This window comes from Cherax quadricarinatus, chromosome 59, assembly GCF_038502225.1.
Source record: "Cherax quadricarinatus isolate ZL_2023a chromosome 59, ASM3850222v1, whole genome shotgun sequence".
Classification (NCBI taxonomy): Eukaryota; Metazoa; Arthropoda; class Malacostraca; order Decapoda; family Parastacidae; genus Cherax; species Cherax quadricarinatus.
The window spans coordinates 11,839,017-11,862,937 of NC_091350.1; the positions used below are offsets into that span (position 1 = coordinate 11,839,017).

General features: G+C 45.1%; 1 protein-coding gene across 1 annotated transcript in view; it reads left to right on the forward strand.

Annotated features, from left to right (window-relative positions):
- The window catches only part of LOC128698806 (pinopsin), a 116,302-nt gene that overhangs the window by 61,416 nt on the left and 30,965 nt on the right, over nt 1–23,921 (forward strand). The window contains exon 2 of the mRNA XM_070097729.1: nt 16,844–16,946. Within this exon, the coding sequence (XP_069953830.1) occupies nt 16,844–16,946 (103 nt within the window). The remainder of the gene's footprint in view (nt 1–16,843; nt 16,947–23,921) is intronic.

Consider the following 23,921-nt stretch of genomic DNA (forward strand, 5'->3'; position numbering starts at 1 on the left):
GAGAGGGAAGGAAGGAGAGGCAGAGAGGAAGGAAGGAGGGAGGCAGAGAAGGAGGAAGGAAGGAGGAGGGGCAGAGAGAGGGGAGGAGGGAGACCAGAGTGGGAGGAGAGGGGAGGAGGAAGGAGGAGAGGAGGCAGAGAGGAAGGAAGGAGGAGGGAGGCAAAGAGGGAAGAAGGAGGAGAGGAGAGCAGAGGCAGAAGAGGAGGGAGGCAGAGAAGGGAAGGAGGAGGAGGAGCAGAGAGGGAAGGATGGAGAGGCAGAGGAAGGAGGAGGAGGCAGAGAGCGAAGGAGGGAGAGGCAGAGGGAAGGATGGAGGGGAGGCAGAGAGGAAGGAGGAGGAGAGGAGGCAGAAGAAGGCAGAAAGGGAGGCAGAGAGAAATTCAATTCAATTCAATTCAAGTTTATTCTCTATAAGGATTACAATGCTGATTTACAGAAATTTAGTTGTGTGTGGTTTTACATGTAGTAAAATTGTGATTACAGAGTGTCCACTAGAACCTTAACATGAGCTAGGCATTTCGGAGCATGTAGTTTTATTCTTAATTGTAAATATTACAAATTATGAGAGTAAGAAGTTGGTATTATGGCTGATGACTAAATACTAGTTTATGGATTTAGCAATGTGAATGCTGTTTGGCACAATTACACATAGTTCAGTATTGGAGTATCACAGGACGTATTTTAAGATTGAGATTAATATTTTCTGTTTATGGTCAAATGGTGAGTGAAAGTGTGAACCACCGAAAGGTGGTATTCGTGTAGTTAGTTGACAGGGTGTATCAGGAGATAGATGTTTTTCTAATGGTAGTTTTGAAGGTGAGGAATATGTCTGCAGTTCTAGAGTTCTGGGTAAAGATTATTCCAGATTTAGGGCCTTTGACATACGTGAATTTTGTAAAGGTTAGTCGGACACAGAGATGTCGTAGAATCGATGTTGTGTCTGGTGTTATGCCTGAGTTCTGTCACAACTATCAAAAGCGTTTTAGGTTAAGGTTGATATTAGGTTTGAAGCCTGTAAATGTAGATTGCACAGTAGTAAGTCATGGATGTACCTGAACTGGGAGATAAGTTTAGGTCTATGTGAAGAGTGTGAGTGTGTTGCCAGGATGGGATTTAGTGATTATTCTTATAGAAGCTTTTCATTGGAGTTATTAGTGGCTTTGCGGTGTGTTGCTACAGTTGATCTAGCACAAATAAGCATAGGTGGGGTGTGGATAAATAAGTGAGTGGTATAGTGCCAGAAGAGGCATTTGCGGCATCAAGTATCGTATCTTAGGAGAGGATCCCAACCGTTTTGGACACTTTTTCAGTTATATGCTGGATATGGGTGCACAAATTCAGAGTTGTTGTCAGGTATAAGCCTAGGAATTTTCCCATTAACTAGTAATTAAGTGTTGTCAATCTTAAATATTAATTTGTGCATCTGCTCTGCTACAAACATAATACTGGTTTGTCAGTGTAATAACAGATTTATTGAAACATCATCAAGTATATGTTTTAAATCAGCTCCTCATTTACAATGGTGTTGAGGTGGCAAGATTAGGGTGAGAGAGATGACATAAGTGTTGTCATCAGCAAAGAATGGGTTTCAGGTGTTGGGATACGTTGGAAGGTCATTGGTAGTATGAGGAAGAGCAGGGACCAAGGACACTTCCTCTTGGAACTCAGTATCAAGTGGCCGTGTTGCTGATGTGGCACAATGGTGACGTACTGATACCTAGTAGTAATGTAAAATTTGAAATAAGCAAGCGCATGGCCTCTTATGCCATGTGATCAAGTTTGTGGAGTAGGATGTCGTGAAGACTACTGTGTCAAAGCACTCTTAGGTCAAATAAAAATTCTAAATGGATGTTCCTTATTTTCAACATATTAAGCAGATCTAGCATTTTATGATTGCATCATTAGTGCTATTTTTCTGAATCAAATTGGCGGGGTTAATTATGTTTTGAGCCGTTATAAATGAATACGATCCTGTACTTTGAGTTTCTCAGATTTTGGATATGGTAAAGTTAGATATTGGCCTATAGTTGTTGAAGTCTGTGGGTCTGGCACATGTATTAGTTGTAACCCTGCTGCCATCTTAGTAGTTTCAGGAAGGTGCTAGTCTCCGTGACATTAAAAAGTAATGAAATTGCATGCGAGGACATGGGCCGCTCAACATTGCAATGTCAGTGGGACATGGACAGGTCCAGAGTTATTTTTAAGTGACTTTATGAAATCAGACTGTGGGCTCAGTTGGTGCAAAGGATAGGAAGGTGGAGATTCCATCTAGGTAGTCTGGCATGGGCATTGGTATGTGGATTTACTGGCAGATTAGATCCTATGTTGAGAAGAATCGTTTATCTTGTTAGCTGTGTCAGTGGGATGTAGTGGTGTTTCATTAGGTTTAGTTAGGACAATATTCTTAGTTTTTTCTCAGTTTGTGGGTCCTAGAATCTGAGAGAGTGTTTGCAGAGATCTTTTATATCCTCTAGTGTCTGTGAATCTACTGGAGTGATATAGTTATTTGGCTTTTCTTTATTACTGGTGAGAGGCTGATGTATGGTATTTAGAGTATCTTTGTATATTAAGCCCTGTCACATATTGCTTTTCATATTGGTATTTCTTGTCAATGGATTTCAGAATGGTGTAACAGTTGGCCATGGGCAACCAAGTAATTGTTTGTGATCTGTTTTGTTTTTATAGGACAATGTTTGTTGTATAGTCGTAATTTGTTAAGGAAAATGTCACAGCCAGTCATCAATACCATTGTGTGGAGAATTCATGGGCCAATCCAACCAGTCAGGTCAGCTGTGAACTTCCTTACTGAACTCGTCATGGGTCTAAATGGACTGTTGTATTCAAGTGGTGGTTCACTAATGTTGTCAGGAGGCAGGTAGGGTGAAGTGGTCTGTAGTGCTATCTGTGATTATCCCTGATTTAAGGGGGCTAGTATATTGGTCATATATGGTCTAATATAGTTGCACTTGTCTCAGTAAAACCTGGTTGGTTTTTAGTTATTGTGTTGGTATGAGAAGTGTGTTGTTCATATTGTTGATGAAATCAGTTACAGGCTGATCATCTAGTAAGCCAAGGTTGATGTTGAAGTCTCCAGCTAAGAGAAGGTGGTGCTTATCCATTTGTCTGTTTGTTATTAGTGATTTTAATTTCTCACTGAAATTTGGGATGTTTGTGTGAGGTATCCGGTAAATGGCACCGATTGTTATAGGCGTCTTAAGGTTTTTTACAGTAAAATTAGCAAAAATGTATTCCCCATATTCATCACTAAGCAAGTGGTGCTAAGACAAGATAATTGGTTAGAGTAATAGATTGCAATACCACCCCCAACTTGGTTTGGTCTGCAGTTGTGAATTGCTGTGTATCCTGGTAGAGGGTAGATATCTATTGTGTCCTGTTTAAGCCAGGTCTCAGTAAGAATAATGCAGGAGAAGGGTGTCTTTAGTGATTCAAGGAGTGCTAGGAGGTCATCATAGTGTTTGCTTAGGAAGTTTGGACAAGTATATAGCTAGATTATTTTGGTCATGTAGGGTATAGTCACTACTACACATAATGAAGTTGGTGTTGTCTATGTGTTGTGCTGGAATGAACTAAAGTACAACTAGGTATAAACTAGTAATATAAAAATACAAATTAAAAATAGAACAAGACTCTCACTTGTAATTGCACTAAGGTCTAATAATGACTTTTGTGGAGTCTATGTTTTGAGCTAGAATGAGCTAAAGTACAATAGGTTTAATCTAATAATATAAAAATACAAATTAAGAATAGCACTAGTCTCTCACTAGTAATTGCACTATGGTCTAATATAGTGAATTTGGTATTGACTATGTATTGAGTTAGAATGAGCTATGGTACAACTGAATTTAATCTAATAATATAAAAATACAAATTAAAAATAGCACCAGTCTCTCACTAGTAATTGCACTATGGTCTAATATAGTGAATTTGGTATTGACTATGTATTGAGCTAGAAAGAGCTATAGTACAACTAGGCTTAGTCTAATAATATAAAAATACAAATTACAAATAGCACCAGTCTCTCACTAGTAATTGCACTATGGTCTAGTATAGTGAATTTGGTATTGACTATGTATTGAGCTAGAATGAGTTAGAGTAAAACTGTGATTAATCTAATAATATAATAAAGGAACAAGACTCTCAATTGTAATTGCACTAAGGTCTTATATAAGTTGTTAACAAGAATTAGAGTATAATTAGATTTAAATTGACTGGATAAAATACACAAATTAAGGTAGCAAAATAATAATAAAAAAAAAAAAAGATAAAAATAAAAATGGCAATGACTTGGTTATAATATGCTAGTAAGATGGTAGACAGGATAATATAAAAGTTGTAGTTGAAAATACTAGGTTAAAAAAGTATGGAATAAAAATGGTCAATAAAAGAAGTTTACAATAAGTTTGATCAATATAGTTTAAAGTAAAATTGGGCAATAATAGGGATTTAGAATAAAATTGGGCAATTGAGTATTTTTTAAAGTGAGGTAGAATTACTGAAGACAAGTTATGGTTAGTTTATAATAAAATAAGATGGAACAGTGATGTGATAAGTTGTAAAAAAGGAGATAGATTCTGTAGATATAAATACAATTAAGACTATGAGGTAGAATGGTCGTTGAATACAACAATGACAATTAAAAGTAGTTGGGGTATTAGAATTTTAGAGGGGCACAAATTTATGACAATATAACACTAACAGTGGACTATGGGTATTATCTGCACTTTACTCTTATTCTGTTAGTCCAGCCTCACTTAGGAATGTTTTAAGGTCATGTTCTGTAGAGATGAAGTATCTCTTCCCAGTGGGCTGTTTCCTAACTGCTATTTTTCCATCCCTCACAAAGCACTGGTGGATTTTTTGGGCATAGCGCAATTTTCTTAGCCGATAAAGAAGGTTTTGTCTCGTTTTGGTAAGGCACTCATTGACGTAAACATCAGTTTTCATATTATTATTATTATTATAATAAAAAAAGAAGCGCTAAGCCACAAGGGCTATACAGCGCTGCATCAGTTTTCATAGAAATAGATGTTTTTAGTAGGTTGTTTCTTTGTAGGCTAGTTTGGAATTTTAACAGCACTGTTTTTTTACCTGCTTGGTAGCCCATCAGTTTGCAATCCTTTAGGTCATCACTACGTATGTTAAGGCGAAGGTGGTCCTTGATAAGCTGTAGGGTGGTCTCCATGCAGGTCTCTTGGGTGACTGTGGCTGGGAGATGTTTGCTGTTAACTACAACAGCGTCAGATAGCTGCTGTTGGTCATTATGGTCTTGGAAGCTGGTTATGACATTGGCAAGTTGTTGGTCCACTCTTGATCTTTCCTCTGTAATGTTGGTAGTAAGTAGGGTGACTTGGTCTTTTAGAGTGTTGATGGTGTCTAGGGACCGGGTGTGGGTGTTGCTTTGTTGTTCTAGAGTGTCTAGTTTATGTTCTAGAGCAGTGATCTTGTTGAGGTAATCTGCATTGCTAGCCTTTAGTTCCTGCATTTCCTGAGTTAGTTTGGTGATCGTTTGGTTCTGAATCATAAGGAGTTTAGCTATTTCTGGGTCGGTAATCTTCTTGACATCAAATACTGGGAAGGAGTTATCTTGGACTGTAGCGGCCATGTTTGTTGTTGTCTGTCGTGTGTTGTGGTGGTGCCGGTGGGTGATGAGGGTTGAGTCCTGGCTAGCAGTACCACAAGTTTTCCTCGTGTTATTACTGCTCTCGCCTTTGATGTTAGGAGTCCTTAGCTGGTTACTGGATCTTCTTTTATTGTTCTGACCCTTGTCCATTGGTTGTGGCTTCGGGTGAATAGTAGGCGATGGGTGATGGGTGAATGTTGTGGAGTATCACTTCAGTGGCAGCGGGGTAGGAGTTGCTAGTACGAGTCCTATTAGTTGGTAAATTTGTGAACTTTTGGGTGATTTCTGCAGTTGCTTTATATCATTCTGGGTATCCACACATGTTAGTGTTATGCGGGTCTTGATTAGGTCATCACTGGGCTGCTGGGAACCTCAGGTAGAAGTAAAAATAGAGGACAAGGTTCCTGTTGCCGCTGCCGCTGCCGCTGCCGCTGCCGGATATCCAAAGGAGAGAAAGAGGCAGAGAGCGAAGGAGGGAGGGAGGCAGAGAGCGAAGGAGTGAGGGAGGCAGAGAGGGAAGGAGGGAGAGAGGCAGAGAGGGAAGGAGGGAGGGAGGCAGAGAGGGAAGGAGGGAGGGAGGCAGAGAGTGAAGAAGGGAGGGAGGCAGAGAGGGAAGGAAGGAGGGAGGCAGAGAGGGAAGGAGGGAGGGAGGAAGAGAGGGAAGGACGGAGGGAGGCAGAGAGGGAAGGAGGGAGGAAAGCAGAGAGGGAAGGAGGAAGGGAGGCAGAGAAAGAAGGAGGGATAGAGGCAGAGAGGGAAGGAGGGAGGAAGGCAGAGAGGGAAGGAGGGAGGGAGGAAGAGATAGAAGGAAAGAGGGAGGCAGAGAGGGAAGGAGGGAGGGAGGCAGAGAGCGAAGGAGGGAGGGAGGCAGAGAGGGAAGGAGGGAGGGAGGCAGAGAGGGAAGGAGGGAGGGAGGCAGAGAGGGAAGGAGGGAGGGAGGCAGAGAGGGAAGGAGGGAGGGAGGCAGAGAGCAGAGAGGGAAGTAGGGAGGGATGGAGGGAGGGATGGAGGGAGGAAGTCAGGTAGGGAGGCAGAGAGGGATGGAGGGAGGGAGGGAGTCAGGGAGGTAGGCAGAGAGGGATGGAGGGAGGGAGGGAGTCAGGGAGGGAGGCAGAGAGGGAGGGAGGGAGGGATGGCAGGGAGGGAGTCAGGGAGGGAGGCAGAGAGGGAAGGATGGAGGGATGGAGGGAGGAAGGGAGTCAGGTAGGGAGGCAGAGAGGGATGGAGGGAGGGAGGGAGTCAGGGAGGGAGGCAGAGAGGGATGGAGGGAGGGAGGGAGTCAGGGAGGGAGGCAGAGAGGGATGGAGGGATGGAGGGAGGGAGTCAGGGAGGGAGGCAGAGAGGGATGGAGGGAGGGAGGGAGTCAGGGAGGGAGGCAGAGAGGGATGGAGGGAGGGATGGAGGGAGGGAGTCAGGGAGGGAGGCAGAGAGGGATGGAGGGAGGGATGGAGGGAGGGAGGGAGTCAGGTAGGGAGGCAGAGATGGATGGAGGGAGGGAGGGAGTCAGGGAGGGAGGCAGAGAGGGATGGAGGGAGGGAGGGAGTCAGGGAGGGAGTCAGGGAGGGAGGCAGAGAGGGATGGAGGGAGGGAGGGAGTCAGGGAGGGAGGCAGAGAGGGATGGAGGGAGGGATGGAGGGAGGGAGGGAGTCAGGGGGGGAGGCAGAGATGGAGGGAGGGAGGGATGGAGGGAGGAAGGGAGTCAGGTAGGGAGGCAGAGATGGATGGAGGGAGGGAGGGAGTCAGGTAGGGAGGCAGAGAGGGATGGAGGGAGGGAGGGAGTCAGGGAGGTAGGCAGCGAGGGATGGAGGGAGGGAGGGAGTCAGGGAGGGAGGCAGAGAGGGATGGAGGGAGGGATGGAGTCAGGGAGGGAGTCAGGGGGGGAGGCAGAGAGGGATGGAGGGAGGGATGGAGGGAGGAAGGGAGTCAGGTAGGGAGGCAGAGATGGATGGAGGGAGGGAGGGAGTCAGGGAGGGAGGCAGAGAGGGATGGAGGGAGGGAGGGAGTCAGGGAGGGAGGCAGAGAGGGAAGTAGGGAGGGATGGAGGGAGGGAGTCAGGGAGGGAGGCAGAGAGGGATGGAGGGAGGGAGGGAGTCAGGGAGGGAGGCAGAGAAAGATGGAGGGAGGGAGGGAGTCAGGGAGGGAGGCAGAGAGGGATGGAGGGAGGGAGGGAGTCAGGGAGGGAGGCAGAGAGGGATGGAGGGAGGGAGGCAGTCAGGGAGGGAGGAAGAGAGGGATGGAGGAAGGGAGGGAGTCAGGGAGGGAGGCAGAGAGGGATGGAGGGAGGGAGGGAGTCAGGGAGGGAGGCAGAGAGGGATGGAGGGAGGGAGGGAGTCAGGGAGGGAGGCAGAGAGGGATGGAGGGAGGGAGGGAGTCAGGGAGGGAGGCAGAGAGGGATGGAGGGAGGGAGGGAGTCAGGGAGGGAGGCAGAGAGGGATGGAGGGAGGGAGGGAGTCAGGGAGGGAGGCAGAGAGGGATGGAGGGAGGGAGGGAGTCAGGGAGGGAGGCAGAGAGGGATGGAGGGAGGGAGGGAGTCAAGGAGGGAGGCAGAGAGGGATGGAGGGAAGGAGGGAGTCAGGGAGGGAGGCAGAGATGGATGGAGGGAGGGAGGGAGTCAGGGAGGGAGGCAGAGAGGGATGGAGGGAGGGAGGGAGTCAGGGAGGGAGGCAGAGAGGGATGGAGGGAGGGAGTCAGGGAGGGAGGCAGAGAGGGATGGAGGGAGGGAGGGAGTCAGGGAGGGAGGCAGAGAGGGATGGAGGGAGGGAGGGAGTCAGGGAGGGATGGAGGGAGGGAGGGAGTCAGGGAGGGAGGCAGAGAGGGATGGAGGGAGGGAGGGAGTCAGGGGGAGGGAGGCAGAGAGGGAGGGAGGGAGGGAGGGAGTCAGGGAGGGAGGCAGAGAGGGATGGAGGGAGGGAGGGAGTCAGGGTGGGAGGCAGAGAGGGATGGAGGGAGGGAGGGAGTCAGAGAGGGAGGCAGAGAGGGATGGAGGGAGGGAGGGAGTCTGGGAGGGAGGCAGAGAGGGATGGAGGGAGGGAGGGAGTCAGGGAGGGAGGCAGAGAGGAATGGAGGGAGGGTGGGAGTCAGTGAGGGAGGCAGAGAGGGATGGAGGGAGGGAGGGAGTCAGGGAGGGAGGCAGAGAGGGATGGAGGGAGGGAGGGAGTCAGGGACGGAGGCAGAGAGGGATGGAGGGAGGGAGGCAGTCAGGGAGGGAGGCAGAGAGGGATGGAGGGAGGGAGGGAGTCAGGGAGGGAGGCAGAGAGGGATGGAGGGAGGGAGGGAGTCAGGGAGGGAGGCAGAGAGGGATGGAGGGAGGGAGGCAGAGAGGGATGGCGGGTGGGCGGGAGTCAGGGAGGGAGGCAGAGAGGGATGGCGGGAGGGAGGGAGTCAGGGAGGGAGGCAGAGAGGGATGGAGGGAGGGAGGGAGTCAGGGAGGGAGGCAGAGAGGGTTGGAGGGAGGGAGGGAGTCAGGTAGGGAGGCAGAGAGGGATGGAGGGAGGGAGGGAGTCAGGTAGGGAGGCAGAGAGGGATGGAGGGAGGGAGGGAGTCAGGTAGGGAGGCAGAGAGGGATGGAGGGAGGGAGGGAGTCAGGGAGGGAGGCAGAGAGGGATGGAGGGAGGGAGGGAGTCAGGGAGGGAGGCAGTGAGGGAGGGAGGGAGGGAGGGAGTCAGGGAGGGAGGCAGAGAGGGATGGAGGGAGGGAGGGAGTCAGGGAGGGAGGCAGAGAGGGATGAAGGGAGGGAGGGAGTCAGGGAGGGAGGCAGAATTGAATTCCAAGTTTTTATATTATTGAATTTTTAGTAATTCGAGTTTAAACTGTAATATATTATATTGACAATATATAAGTAAGATGAAGCATATAAGTGAACAGCATTTAAGTGAAGCATACAAGTGAACAGCATTTAAGTGAAGCATATAAGTGAACAGCATTTAAGTGAAGCATACAAGTGAACAGCATTTAAGTGAAGCATATAAGTGAACAGCATTTAAGTGAAGCATACAAGTGAACAGCATTTAAGTGAAGCATATAAGTGAACAGCATTTAAGTGAAGCATATAAGTGAACAGCATTTAAGTGAAGCATATAAGTGAACAGCATTTAAGTGAAGCATATAAGTGAACAGCATTTAAGTGAAGCATATAAGTGAACAGCATTTAAGTGAAGCATACAAGTGAACAGCATTTAAGTGAAGCATATAAGTGAACAGCATTTAAGTGAAGCATATAAGTGAACAGCATTTAAGTGAAGCATATAAGTGAACAGCATTTAAGTGAAGCATACAAGTGAACAGCATTTAAGTGAAGCATATAAGTGAACAGCATTTAATTGAACAGCATTTAAGTGAAGCATATAAGTGAACAGCATTTAAGTGAAGCATACAAGTGAACAGCATTTAAGTGAAGCATATAAGTGAACAGCATTTAAGTGAAGCATATAAGTGAACAGCATTTAAGTGAAGCATACAAGTGAACAGCATTTAAGTGAAGCATATAAGTGAACAGCATTTAAGTGAAGCATATAAGTGAACAGCATTTAAGTGAAGCATACAAGTGAACAGCATTTAAGTGAAGCATATAAGTGAACAGCATTTAAGTGAAGCATATAAGTGAACAGCATTTAAGTGAAGCATACAAGTGAACAGCATTTAAGTGAAGCATATAAGTGAACAGCATTTAAGTGAAGCATATAAGTGAACAGCATTTAAGTGAAGCATATAAGTGAACAGCATTTAAGTGAAGCATACAAGTGAACAGCATTTAAGTGATGCATATAAGTGAACAGCATTTAAGTGAAGCATATAAGTGAACAGCATTTAAGTGAAGCATACAAGTGAACAGCATTTAAGTGAAGCATATAAGTGAACAGCATTTTAGTGAAGCATATAAGTGAACAGCATTTAAGTGAAGCATACAAGTGAACAGCATTTAAGTGAAGCATATAAGTGAACAGCATTTAAGTGAAGCATATAAGTGAACAGCATTTAAGTGAAGCATACAAGTGAACAGCATTTAAGTGAAGCATATAAGTGAACAGCATTTAAGTGAAGCATACAAGTGAACAGCATTTAAGTGAACAGCATTTAAGTGAAGCATATAAGTGAACAGCATTTAAGTGAAGCATACAAGTGAACAGCATTTAAGTGAAGCATATAAGTGAACAGCATTTAAGTGAAGCATATAAGTGAACAGCATTTAAGTGAAGCATACAAGTGAACAGCATTTAAGTGAAGCATATAAGTGAACAGCATTTAAGTGAAGCATATAAGTGAACAGCATTTAAGTGAAGCATACAAGTGAACAGCATTTAAGTGAAGCATATAAGTGAACAGCATTTAAGTGAAGCATATAAGTGAACAGCATTTAAGTGAAGCATATAAGTGAACAGCATTTAAGTGAAGCATACAAGTGAACAGCATTTAAGTGAAGCATATAAGTGAACAGCATTTAAGTGAAGCATATAAGTGAACAGCATTTAAGTGAAGCATACAAGTGAACAGCTTTTAAGTGAAGCATATAAGTGAACAGCATTTAAGTGAAGCATACAAGTGAACAGCTTTTAAGTGAAGCATATAAGTGAACAGCATTTAAGTGAAGCATACAAGTGAACAGCATTTAAGTGAAGCATACAAGTGAACAGCATTTAAGTGAAGCAAACAAGTGAACAGCATTTAAGTGAAGCAAACAAGTGAACAGCATTTAAGTGAAGCATATAAGTGAACAGCATTTAAGTGAAGCATATAAGTGAACAGCATTTAAGTGAAGCATATAAGTGAACAGCATTTAAGTGAAGCATACAAGTGAACAGCATTTAAGTGAAGCATATAAGTGAACAGCATTTAAGTGAAGCATATAAGTGAACAGCATTTAAGTGAAGCATATAAGTGAACAGCATTTAAGTGAAGCATATAAGTGAACAGCATTTAAGTGAAGCATACAAGTGAACAGCATTTAAGTGAAGCATATAAGTGAACAGCATTTAAGTGAAGCATATAAGTGAACAGCATTTAGAAAAAGGTAAAGAGGTTTATCGTTACATTTATGGATTTGGAAAAAGGCGTATGATAGGATGGATATGGGAAGAATGTAGCAGATGTTGCAACATCTTGCTCACCTGTGGCTCACTATCTAAAACGAGGATAGTGACCAACAGGAGAGAGGAAAACTATTTCCCAGTAAAAGTAAGCCTTAGACAAGGATGTGTGACGTCACCATCGTTGTTCAGTATATTTATAGATGAGGTTGTGAAGGAAGTGAATACTCGGGTGTTGGCAAGAGGTGTGGGGTTAAGAGATGAAGAATCTAACATAAAGTGAGTTGTCACAGTTACTTTTTGCTGATGACACTGTGCTTTTGGGAGATTCTGAAGAGAAATTGCAGAGGTTGATTGACGAGTTTGGAAGGGTATGTAAAACAAGGAAATTAAAAGTGAACATAAGAAATAACAAGGTGATGAGAATAACAAAAAATTTAGGTAATGAAAGACTGGATATCAGATTGAAGGGAAGGAGCATGGAGGAAGTGAGTGTATTCAGATATCTGGGAGTAGCCATCAGTAAATGGGTCAATAAAAGACAAACTGAATCATAGAACTGATGAGGGGAAAAAGGTAAATGGTGCACTGAGGAGTCTGTGGAGACAGAACATTATCCATGGAAGCAAAGAGGGGAATGTATGAGCGTATAGTGATAACACTCTTACATGGATGTGAAACATGGATGGTGAATGTTGCAATAAGGGGAAGGCTGGAGGAGGGGTAGTGGTCGTCCTAGGAAAGGTTGCAGGGAGTACAGGAGGCTTTGTGTGCGAAGAGCTTAGACTTCCAGCAACCGTGCGTGATCGTGTTAAATACGAACGAGTGGAGGCCAATGCTTTTTATGACTTGACGTGCTGTTGGAGTGTGAGCAACGGAACATTTATGAAAGGATTCAGGGAAACCGGTTAGCTGGACTTGAATCCTGGAGGTGGAAAATACACTGCCTACACTCTGAAGCAATATATATATTTATGAACTTTAGTATATGTGCCTCTGGCAATGCAGTGATGGTCATATATATATATATATATATGTATATATATATATATATATATTTATATATATATATATATATATATATATATATATATATATATATATATATATATATATATATATATATATATATATATATATATATATATACACGGCCCAAGCACTAAGAGACAAGCATCCAACCAGGGACACCATAGCCATCAACAAAAACCCTGAGGAAGACCCCCCATCACTGAACAATTAATTTTGCCAGAATCGGAAGTCTATAAGACGATTGTGTCACTTCCAGCAGGATCCGCAGGAGGTTACACTGGAATTCGACCTCAGCACCTCAAAGAGAGGGGCATCGACGCAGGCCATCGACACAGTCCTGAAGGACAAATTGAATGACCTGATGAGAATGGAGGACAGAATAAGTAATCTTGATGCCCATGATGCTCTGTATCTCCTCACAAGGTGCCTTACTATTCCAAGACTCACTTACTTCCTGAGGTACGCACCCTCTTTTGACAACCCAACACTCGACGAATATGACGCACACCTGAGGTCAACCTTTAAGAAGGCACTGAACCTGTCACTAGAGGATCAGCAATGGGATCAGGTAACCCTCCCAGTGCGACTGGGAGGTATAGGGGTGCGCAAAGCAACGCATGTTGCTTTACCTGCTTTTCTGTCTTTGGCTTCCAATGCATTAGTCAAGAAGATTGTTCCCGAACGCTTGAGAGACATGGTAGGAGCTCAAGACCCAAGGTTTACTGAAGCAGCGATTCAGTGGGACACCCTTACAGATTCCTCCAGTAGACCAGCTCCTCCCAAAGAACACAAAGTCACACTGGGACAAACCGATCATGGAAAAAATCGCCAACACAATGCTCTCCAACGCCTCAGGAAAGGACAAAGCTCGTCTCCTGGCAGTGAAGGCACCACACTCAGATTTCCTGTTAGCTGTTCCCAATTCCTCCTTGGGCACTCGACTAGACCCACAAGCCATTCGGATTGGTGTTGCTCTTCGCCTAGCCGCCCCCATTCTCACCGAACATAGGTGTATTTGCGGCAGGTCGACAGCTGATCAGTTCGGACTTCATGGTCTCGTGTGTCACACAGCAGAAGGGAAGTATGCCAGGCATGAGGAGGTCAATGACATCATAAAGAGAAGCCTCGCCACAGCCCGTTGCCCAGCTCAATGGGAACCCCAAGTGCCGAGGTCTGACGGAAGTCAAAAGCGTCCTGATGGAGCCAATATGCTACCTTGGAAGGATGAAAAGCAGATTGCCTGGGACTACACCTGTGCCGCCACATTGGCAGACACCTACTTGCCATACTCCGTAGTGGAAGGGGGTGGAGCTGCCAGCCACAGGGAGACCCAGAAGATCCGCAAATATGAAGACCCTCCCCCTTGCTATAACTTCATCCCAATAGGGTCGGAGACCCTTGGAGCATGAGGCAAGTGTGCTCTAAAGTTCTTAATAGAGGTGGGTGAAAAGCTCATCATAGAAACCAAGGATCACAGGGCGACCAGCTTCCTCTTTTAGAGACTCAGTGTTGCAATCCAGAGAGGAAATGCCTGCAGCATTCTGGGCATGCGGCCCACCGCAGGGGAGCTGGACGAAGTATTCGAGATGTAGCTCTGAGTTACCTATGTTGTTTTACTTTCAATTGTATCTTTGTGAATGTTTTCTCAATGTATTTATATATATATATATATATATATATATATATATATATATATATATATATATATATATAATGTAGTGCTGAATTAGTAAAACTGGTCAATTAGCAAGAACTCATTTGAAATTACGTACTTTCTAAAATTTTCTCTTATACGTTTAAAGATATATATATATATATATATATATATATATATATATATATATATATATATATATATATATATATATATATATATATATATATATATATATATATATATCATTTACGTTAATGTAAAAAATAAGAATTTTGTACCAAAAGAACCTTAGAAAACTTACCTAACCTTACTATAACAAGTGCAATTTAATTTAGCCTAATCGAACTGAATATATTTTGGATAAGTTTACAGTAATTTAATAATAAGTAAACACAATGAAATATATTTTTTTTCGTAAGGTTCAGAAAAATTTATGCGAAATTATTGAATACGCAAATTTTCGTTTGCCTTAATAGGCAAGAAGAGCGTTGTTAATTAAGCCAAAATCACAAGTTTTACTTACTCGCCACGACACACACACACACACACATATATTATTTTTTTATTTTTTTTTTTATTATCACACTGGCCGATTCCCACCAAGGCAGGGTGGCCCGAAAAAGAAAAACTTTCACCATCATTCACTCCATCACTGTCTTGCCAGAAGGGTGCTTTACACTACAGTTTTTAAACTGTAACATTAACACCCCTCCTTCAGAGTGCAGGCACTGTACTTCCCATCTCCAGGACTCAAGTCCGGCCTGCCGGTTTCCCTGAACCCCTTCATAAATGTTACTTTGCTCACACTCCAACAGCACGTCAAGTATTAAAAACCAATTGTCTCCATTCACTCCTATCAGACACGCTCACGTATGCCTGCTGGAAGTCCAAGCCCCTCGCACACAAAACCTCCTTTAACCCCTCCCTCCAACCTTTCCTAGGCCGACCCCTACCCCGCCTTCCTTCCACTACAGACTGATACACTCTTGAAGTCACTCTGTTTCGCTCCATTCTCTCTACATGTCCGAACCACCTCAACAACCCTTCCTCAGCCCTCTGGACAACAGTTTTGGTAATCCCGCACCTCCTCCTAACTTCCAAACTACGAATTCTCTGCATTATATTCACACCACACATTGCCCTCAGACATGACATCTCCACTGCCTCCAGCCTTCTCCTCGCTGCAACATTCATCACCCATGCTTCATACATTCTCTCTCTCATATATTTCCCTCTTTGCCTCCAAGGACAAATTTCTTTGTCTCCACAGACTCCTAAGTGCACCACTCACCCTTTTCCCCTCATCAATTCTATGATTCACCTCATCTTTCATAGACCCATCCGCTGACACGTCCACTCCCAAATATCTGAATACATTCACCTCCTCCATACTCTCTCCCTCCAATCTGATATCCAATCTTTCATCACCTAATCTTTATGTTATCCTCATAACCTTACTCTTTCCTGTATTCACTTTTAATTTTCTTCTTTTGCACACCCTACCAAATTCATCCACCAATCTCTGCAACTTCTCTTCAGAATCTCCCAAGAGCACAGTGTCATCAGCAAAGAGCAACTGTGACAACTCCCACTTTATGTGTGATTCTTTATCTTTTAACTTCACGCCTCTTGCCAAGACCCTCGCATTTACTTCTCTTACAACCCCATCTATAAATATATTAAACAACCACGGTGACATCACACATCCTTGTCTAAGGCCTTCTTTTACTGGGAAATAATTTCCCTCTTTCCTGCATACTCTAACTTGAGCCTCACTATCCTCGTAAAAACTCTTCACTGCTTTCAGTAACCTACCTCCTACACCATACACCTGCAACATCTGCCACATTGCCTCCCTATCCACCCTGTCATACGCCTTTTCCAAATCCATAAATGCCACAAAGACCTCTTTAGCCTTATCTAAATACTGTTCACTTATATGTTTCACTGTAAACACCTGGTCCACACACCCCCTACCTTTCCTAAAGCCTCCTTGTTCATCTGCTATCCTATTCTCCGTCTTACTCTTAATTCTTTCAATAATAACTCTACCATACACTTTACCAGGTATACTCAACAGACTTATCCCCCTATAATTTTTGCACTCTCTTTTGTCCCCTTTGCCTTTATACAAAGGAACTATGCATATATATATATATATATATATATATATATATATATATATATATATATATATATATATATATATATATATATATATATATATATATATATATGTGTGTGTGTGAGTGTGTGTGAGTGTGTGTGAGTGTGTGTGAGTGTGTGTGAGTGTGTGTGTGTGTGTGTGTGTGTGTGTGTGTGTGTGTGTGTGTGTGTGTGTGTGTGTGTGTGTGTGTGTGTGTGTGTGTGTGTGTGTGTGTGTGTGTGTAAAACAACCCCGGGAAGAGTTAGCTAGAAGTAACGTTGTTTTGCATTTTTTATCGCTTGTTTGCGATTATTAAATATATGTTAATGTTTGTTGTGTTGCAGGAGTGTACCCAGCCAGAGGGTCGCTGTGTCAGCTACAAGGATTTCTTCTTAATCTGCTGTGCCTCCTCTCTCTGTGGTACACCATGTTGCTGGCTGTGGAGAGGTAAGTCTCACTCTTGCTCGCTGCTGAAATGTAAGTCAGTAAGTTTTACATACCAGTCACTAAGTTTTAGGTCCCAGCCATTAAGTGTTAAGTATCAGTCATTAAGTGTTAAGTACCAGTCATTAAGTTTAAGTACCAGTCATTAACTGTTAAGTACCAGTCATTAAGTTTAAGTACCAGTCATTAAGTTTAAGTACCAGTCATTAAGTTTAAGTACCAGTCATTAAGTGTTAAGTACCAGTCATTAAGTTTAAGTACCAGTCATTAAGTTTAAGTAACAGTCATTAAGTTTAAGTACCAGTCATTAAGTTTAAGTACCAGTCATTAAGTGTTAAGTACCAGTCATTAAGTTTAAGTACCAGTCATTAAGTTTAAGTACCAGTCATTAAGTTTAAGTACCAGTCATTAAGTGTTAAGTACCAGTCATTAAGTTTAAGTACCAGTCATTAAGTTTAAGTAACAGTCATTAAGTTTAAGTACCAGTCATTAAGTTTAAGTACCAGTCATTAAGTTTAAGTACCAGTCATTAAGTTTAAGTACCAGTCATTAAGTTTAAGTACCAGTCATTAAGTTTAAGTACCAGTCATTAAGTTTAAGTACCAGTCATTAAGTTTAAGCACCTGTCATTAAATTTAAGTACCAGTCATTAAGTTTAAGTACCAGTCATTAAGTTTAAGTACCAGTCATTAAGTTTAAGTGCCAGTCATTAAGTTTAAGTACCTGTCATTAAGTTTAAGTACCAGTCATTAAGTTTAAGTACCAGTCATTAAGTTTAAGTACCTGTCATTAAGTTTAAGTACCTGTCATTAAGTTTAAGTACCTGTCATTAAGTTTAAGTACCAGTCATTAAGTTTAAGTACCTGTCATTAAGTTTAAGTACCTGTCATTAAGTTTAAGTACCTGTCATTAAGTTTAAGTACCAGTCATTAAGTTTTAAAGAATTGCAATATACCAATGAGCAAAACTTCCTCAATTTGACCTATCATTGGATGGACATTTTATTACGCGAGTCTTTTATCTTGTCAATAAAGTTATCTGATGCTTTACTGGCTGCAAGTAACGTCAATTTGTTTCGCATATGCCACTGTTAACGTTATTTGTTCGTGTCAGTCGCTGACCTGCGACTGACACGAACGTCAGCTGATGCTTTACGTCAGCTGATTCTTTATCAGATGATTTTCTAGGTCAGCTGATTCTTTACTTCAGCTGATTCTTTATGTCAGCTGACGTTTTATATCAGCTGATTCTTTGTCGGCTGATTGTCTACGTCAGGTGATTGTTTGTCAGCTGATTGTCTAGGTCAGCTGATTCTTTGTCAACTGATTATTTAGGTCAGCTGATTGTTTGTCAGCTGATTGTCTGGGTCAGCTGATTCTATGTCAGCCGATTGTCTACGTCAGGTGATTGTTTGTCAGCTGATTGTCTAGGTCAGCTGATTCTATGTCAGCCGATTGTCTACGTCAGGTGATTGTTTGTCAGCTGATTGTCTAGGTCAGCTGATTCTATGTCAGCCGATTGTCTACGTCAGGTGATTTTTTTGTCAGCTGATTGTCTACGTCAGTTGATTTTTTTGTCAGCTGATTTCTCTTGGTAGTTGGTTCTTCATTTCACGTGGTTGCCTACGTCAGGTGATTACTGATGTCAGCTAATTAGTGATGTCAGCTGATTACTGATGTGAGCTGACTGCTGATTATTGATGTTAGCTGATTACTAATGTCAGATGATTCCTTATGTCAATTTAATAATACTAATAATGTCAGCTATAGATTACTCTCAGTCAGTCGTCTTGTATCTTGTTTCATGTGTAATATATTCTGAAATATATTCTGAAAACTATTCCGACACATTCTGATATTGAAATATAAACGATTGCCTTTATGTATATATTTTTAGTGTCTTTGCTGTTGCTAGAGAGAGAGAGAGAGAGAGAGAGAGAGAATGCAATTTCTTCTTAATTTCCTCTTCTTGTTATCTTGATTCCGGATTCTTAAAGGTGTGATAAAATTAATTTAGTTGTGTTGGTGGTTGTACCCACCTAGTTGATGGTTGCAGTGGTTGTACCCACCTAGTTGATGGTTGTAGTGGTTGTACCCACCTAGTTGATGGTTGTAGTGGTTGTACCCACCTAGTTGATGGTTGTAGTGGTTGTACCCACCTAGTTGATGGTTGCAGTGGTTGTACCCACCTAGTTGATGGTTGCAGTGGTTGTACCCACCTAGTTGATGGTTGCAGTGGTTGTACCCACCTAGTTGATGGTTGTAGTGGTTGTACCCACCTAGTTGATGGTTGCAGTGGTTGTACCCACCTAGTTGATGGTTGCAGTGGTTGTACCCACCTAGTTGATGGTTGCAGTGGTTGTACCCACCTAGTTGATGGTTGTAGTGGTTGTACCCACCTAGTTGATGGTTGCAGTGGTTGTACCCACCTAGTTGATGGTTGCAGTGGTTGTACCCACCTAGTTGATGGTTGCAGTGGTTGTACCCACCTAGTTGATGGTTGCAGTGGTTGTACCCACCTAGTTGATGGTTGCAGTGGTTGTACCCACCTAGTTGATGGTTGTAGTGGTTGTACCCACCTAGTTGATGGTTGCAGTGGTTGTACCCACCTAGTTGATGGTTGCAGTGGTTGTACCCACCTAGTTGATGGTTGCAGTGGTTGTACCCACCTAGTTGATGGTTGCAGTGGTTGTACCCACCTAGTTGATGGTTGCAGGGGTTGTACCCACCTAGTTGATGGTTGCAGTGGTTGTACCCACCTAGTTGATGGTTGCAGTGGTTGTACCCACCTAGTTGATGGTTGCAGTGGTTGTACCACCTAGTCGATGGTTGCAGTGGTTGTACCCACCTAGTTGATGGTTGCAGTGGTTGTACCCACCTAGTTGATGGTTGCAGTGGTTGTACCCACCTAGTTGAGGCTGTAGGGGTTGTACCCACCTAGTTGAGGCAGCAGGGGTTGTACCCACCTAGTTGAGGCTGCAGGGATTGTACCCACCTAGTTGAGGCGGCAGGGGTTGTACCCACCTAGCTGAGGCTGCAGGGGTTGTACCCACCTAGTTCAGGCTGCAGGGGTTGTACCCACCTAGTTGAGGCTGCAGCGGTTGTACCCACCTAGTTGAGGCTGCAGCGGTTGTACCCACCTAGTTGATGCTGCAGCGGTCGTACCCACCTAGTTGAGTCTGCAGCGGTTCTACCCACCTAGTTGAGGCTGCAGCGGTTGTACCCACCTAGTTGAGGCTGCAGGGGTTGTACCCGCCTAGTTGAGGCTGCAGCGGTTGTACCCACCTAGTTGAGGCTGCAGGGGTTGTACCCACCTAGTTGAGGCTGCAGCGGTTGTACCCACCTAGTTGAGGCTGCAGCGGTTGTACCCACCTAGTTGAGGCTGCAGGGGTTGTACCCACCTAGTTGAGGGTGCAGCGGGTGTACCCACCTAGTTGAGGCTGCAGCGGTTGTACCCACCTAGTTGAGGCTGCAGCGGTTGTACCCACCTAGTAGAGGCTGCAGCGGTTGTACCCACCTAGTTGAGGCTGCAGGGGTTGTACCCACCTAGTTGAGGCTGCAGGGGTTGTACCCACCTAGTTGAGGCTGCAGCGGTTGTACCCACCTAGTTGAGGCTGCAGGGGTTGTACCCACCTAGTTGAGGCTGCAGGGGTTGTACCCACCTAGTTGAGGCTGCAGCGGTTGTACCCACCTAGTTGAGGCTGCAGCGGTTGTACCCACCTAGTTGAGGCTGCAGGGGTTGTACCCACCTAGTTGAGGTTGCAGATGTTGTACCCACCTAGTTGAGGTTGCCGGGGTTGAGTCACCGCTCATGAATACAAGGGAACATACTTGTACGATTCAATCTGAAAAGTATGAAAATAAAGCATGTCTATGTGGAGTCAGTCAGGGTGGTACAGTCAGGGTGGTACAGTCAGGGTGGTACAGTCAGGGTGGTACAGTCAGGTGGTACAGTCAGGTGGTACAGTCAGGTGGTACAGTCAGGGTGGTACAGTCAGGGTGGTACAGTCAGGGTGGTACAGTCAGGTGGTACAGTCAGGTGGTACAGTCAGGGTGGTACAGTCAGGGTGGTACAGTCAGGGTGGTACAGTCAGGGTGGTACAGTCAGGGTGGTACAGTCAGGGTGGTACAGTCAGGGTGGTACAGTCAGGGTGGTACAGTCAGTTGGTACAGTCAGGGTGGTACAGTCAGGGTGGTACAGTCAGTTGGTACAGTCAGGGTGGTACAGTCAGGGTGGTACAGTCAGGGTGGTACAGTCAGGGTGGTACAGTCAGTTGGTACAGTCAGGGTGGTACAGTCAGGGTGGTACAGTCAGGTGGTACAGTCAGGGTGGTACAGTCAGGGTGGTACAGTCAGGGTGGTACAGTCAGGGTGGTACAGTCAGGGAGGTACAGTCAGGGTGGTACAGTCAGGGTGGTACAGTCAGTTGGTACAGTCAGTGTGGTACAGTCAGGGTGGTACAGTCAGGGTGGTACAGTCAGCGTGGTACAGTCAGGGTGGTACAGTCAGGTTGGTACAGTCAGGTTGGTACAGTCAGGTTGGTACAGTCAGGTTGGTACAGTCAGGTTGGTACAGTCAGGTTGGTACAGTCAGGTTGGTACAGTCAGGTTGGTACAGTCAGGTTGGTACAGTCAGGTTGGTACAGTCAGGTTGGTACAGTCAGGTTGGTACAGTCAGGTTGGTACAGTCAGGTTGGTACAGTCAGGTTGGTACAGTCAGGTTGGTACAGTCAGGGTGGTACAGTCAGGGTGGTACAGTCAGGGTGGTACAGTCAAGTTGGTACAGTCAGGTTGGTACAGTCAGGTTGGTACAGTCAGGTTTGTTCAGTCAGGTTGGTTCAGTCAGGGTGGTACAGTCAGGGTGCTACAGTCAGGTGGTACAGTCAGGGTGGTACAGTCAGGGTGGTACAGTCAGGTGGTACAGTCAGGTGGTACAGTCAGGGAGGTACAGTCAGGGTGGTACAGTCAGGGTGGTACAGTCAGGGTGGTACAGTCAGGTGGTACAGTCAGGTGGTACAGTCAGGGTGGTACAGTCAGGGTGGTACAGTCAGGGTGGTACAGTCAGGTGGTACAGTCAGGTGGTACAGTCAGGGTGGTACAGTCAGGTGGTACAGTCAGGGTGGTACAGTCAGGTGGTACAGTCAGGGTGGTACAGTCATGGAGGTACAGTCAGGGTGGTACAGTCAGGGTGGTACAGTCAGGGTGGTACAGTCAGGTGGTACAGTCAGGTGGTAGTCAGGGTGGTACAGTCAGGTGGTACAGTCAGGGTGGTACAGTCAGGGTGGTACAGTCAGGGTGGTACAGTCAGGTGGTACAGTCAGGTGGTACAGTCAGGGTGGTACAGTCAGGTGGTACAGTCATTGTGGTACAGTCAGGTGGTACAGTCAGGGTGGTACAGTCAGGTGGTACAGTCAGGTGGTACAGTCAAGGAGGTACAGTCAGGGTGGTACAGTCAGGGTGGTACAGTCAGGGTGGTACAGTCAGGTGGTACAGTCAGGTGGTACAGTCAGGGTGGTACAGTCAGGGAGGTACAGTCAGGGTGGTACAGTCAGAGTGGTACAGTCAGGGTGGTACAGTTAGTTGGTACAGTCAGGTGGTACAGTCAGGGTGGTACAGTCAGGTGGTACAGTCAGGGTGGTACAGTCAGGGTGGTACAGTCAGGGTGGTACAGTCAGGTGGTACAGTCAGGGTGGTACAGTCAGGGTGGTACAGTCAGGGTGGTACAGTCAGGGTGGTACAGTCAGGGTGGTACAGTCAGGTGGTACAGTCAGGTGGTACAGTCAGGGTGGTACAGTCAGGGTGGTACAGTCAGGGTGGTACAATCAGGGTGGTACAGTCAGGGTGGTACAGTCAGGGAGGTACAGTCAGGGTGGTACAGTCAGAGTGGTACAGTCAGGGAGGTACAGTCAGGGTGGTACAGTCAGGGTGGTACAGTCAGGGTGGTACAGTCAGGGTGGTACAGTCAGGGAGGTACAGTCAGGGAGGTACAGTCAGGGTGGTACAGTCAGGGTGGTACAGTCAGGGTGGTACAGTTAGGGTGGTAAAGTCAGGGTGGTACAGTCAGGGAGGTACAGTCAGGGTGGTACAGTCAGAGTGGTACAGTCAGGGTGGTACAGTCAGGGAGGTACAGTCAGGGAGGTACAGTCAAGGAGGTACAGTCAGGGTGGTACAGGTAGGGTGGTACAGTCAAGGAGGTACAGTCAGGGAGGTACAGTCAGGGAGGTACAGTCAGGGAGGTACAGTCAGGGAGGTACAGTCAGGGAGGTACAGTCAGGGTGGTACAGTCAGGGTGGTACAGTCAGGGAGGTACAGTCAGGGAGGTACAGTCAAGGAGGTACAGTCAGGGTGGTACAGGTAGGGTGGTACAGTCAGGGAGGTACAGTCAGGGTGGTACAGTCAGGGAGGTACAGTCAGGGTGGTACAGTCAGGGAGGTACAGTCAGGGTGGTACAGTCAGGGTGGTACAGTCAGGGAGGTACAGTCAGGGAGGTACAGTCAGGGTGGTACAGTCAGGGAGGTACATAAGAACATAAGAACATAAGAACGAAGGAACACTGCAGAAGGCCTACTGGCCCATGCGAGGCAGGTCCAAGTCCCTACCGGCTTAAGCCAATGCACCCAACCTAGTCAGGTCAGGTCACATTGACTTAAGGGAGGAACACGGCAACCGACCTGTTAGCACAAGCTATCAGGTCCAACTCACACCCACCCACATCTACTCATGTATTTATCCAACCTATTTTTAAAGCTACACAACGTTCTGGCCTCTATAACGGTACTTGGGAGTTTGTTCCACTCATCCACAACTCTATTACCAAACCAGTACTTTCCTATATCCCTCCTGAATCTGAATTTTTCCAACTTAAAACCATTGCTGCGAGTCCTGTCTAGGCTAGATATTTTCAGCACACTATTTACATCCCCTTTATTTATTCCTGTCTTCCACTTATAAACCTCAATCATATCCCCCCTAATTCTACG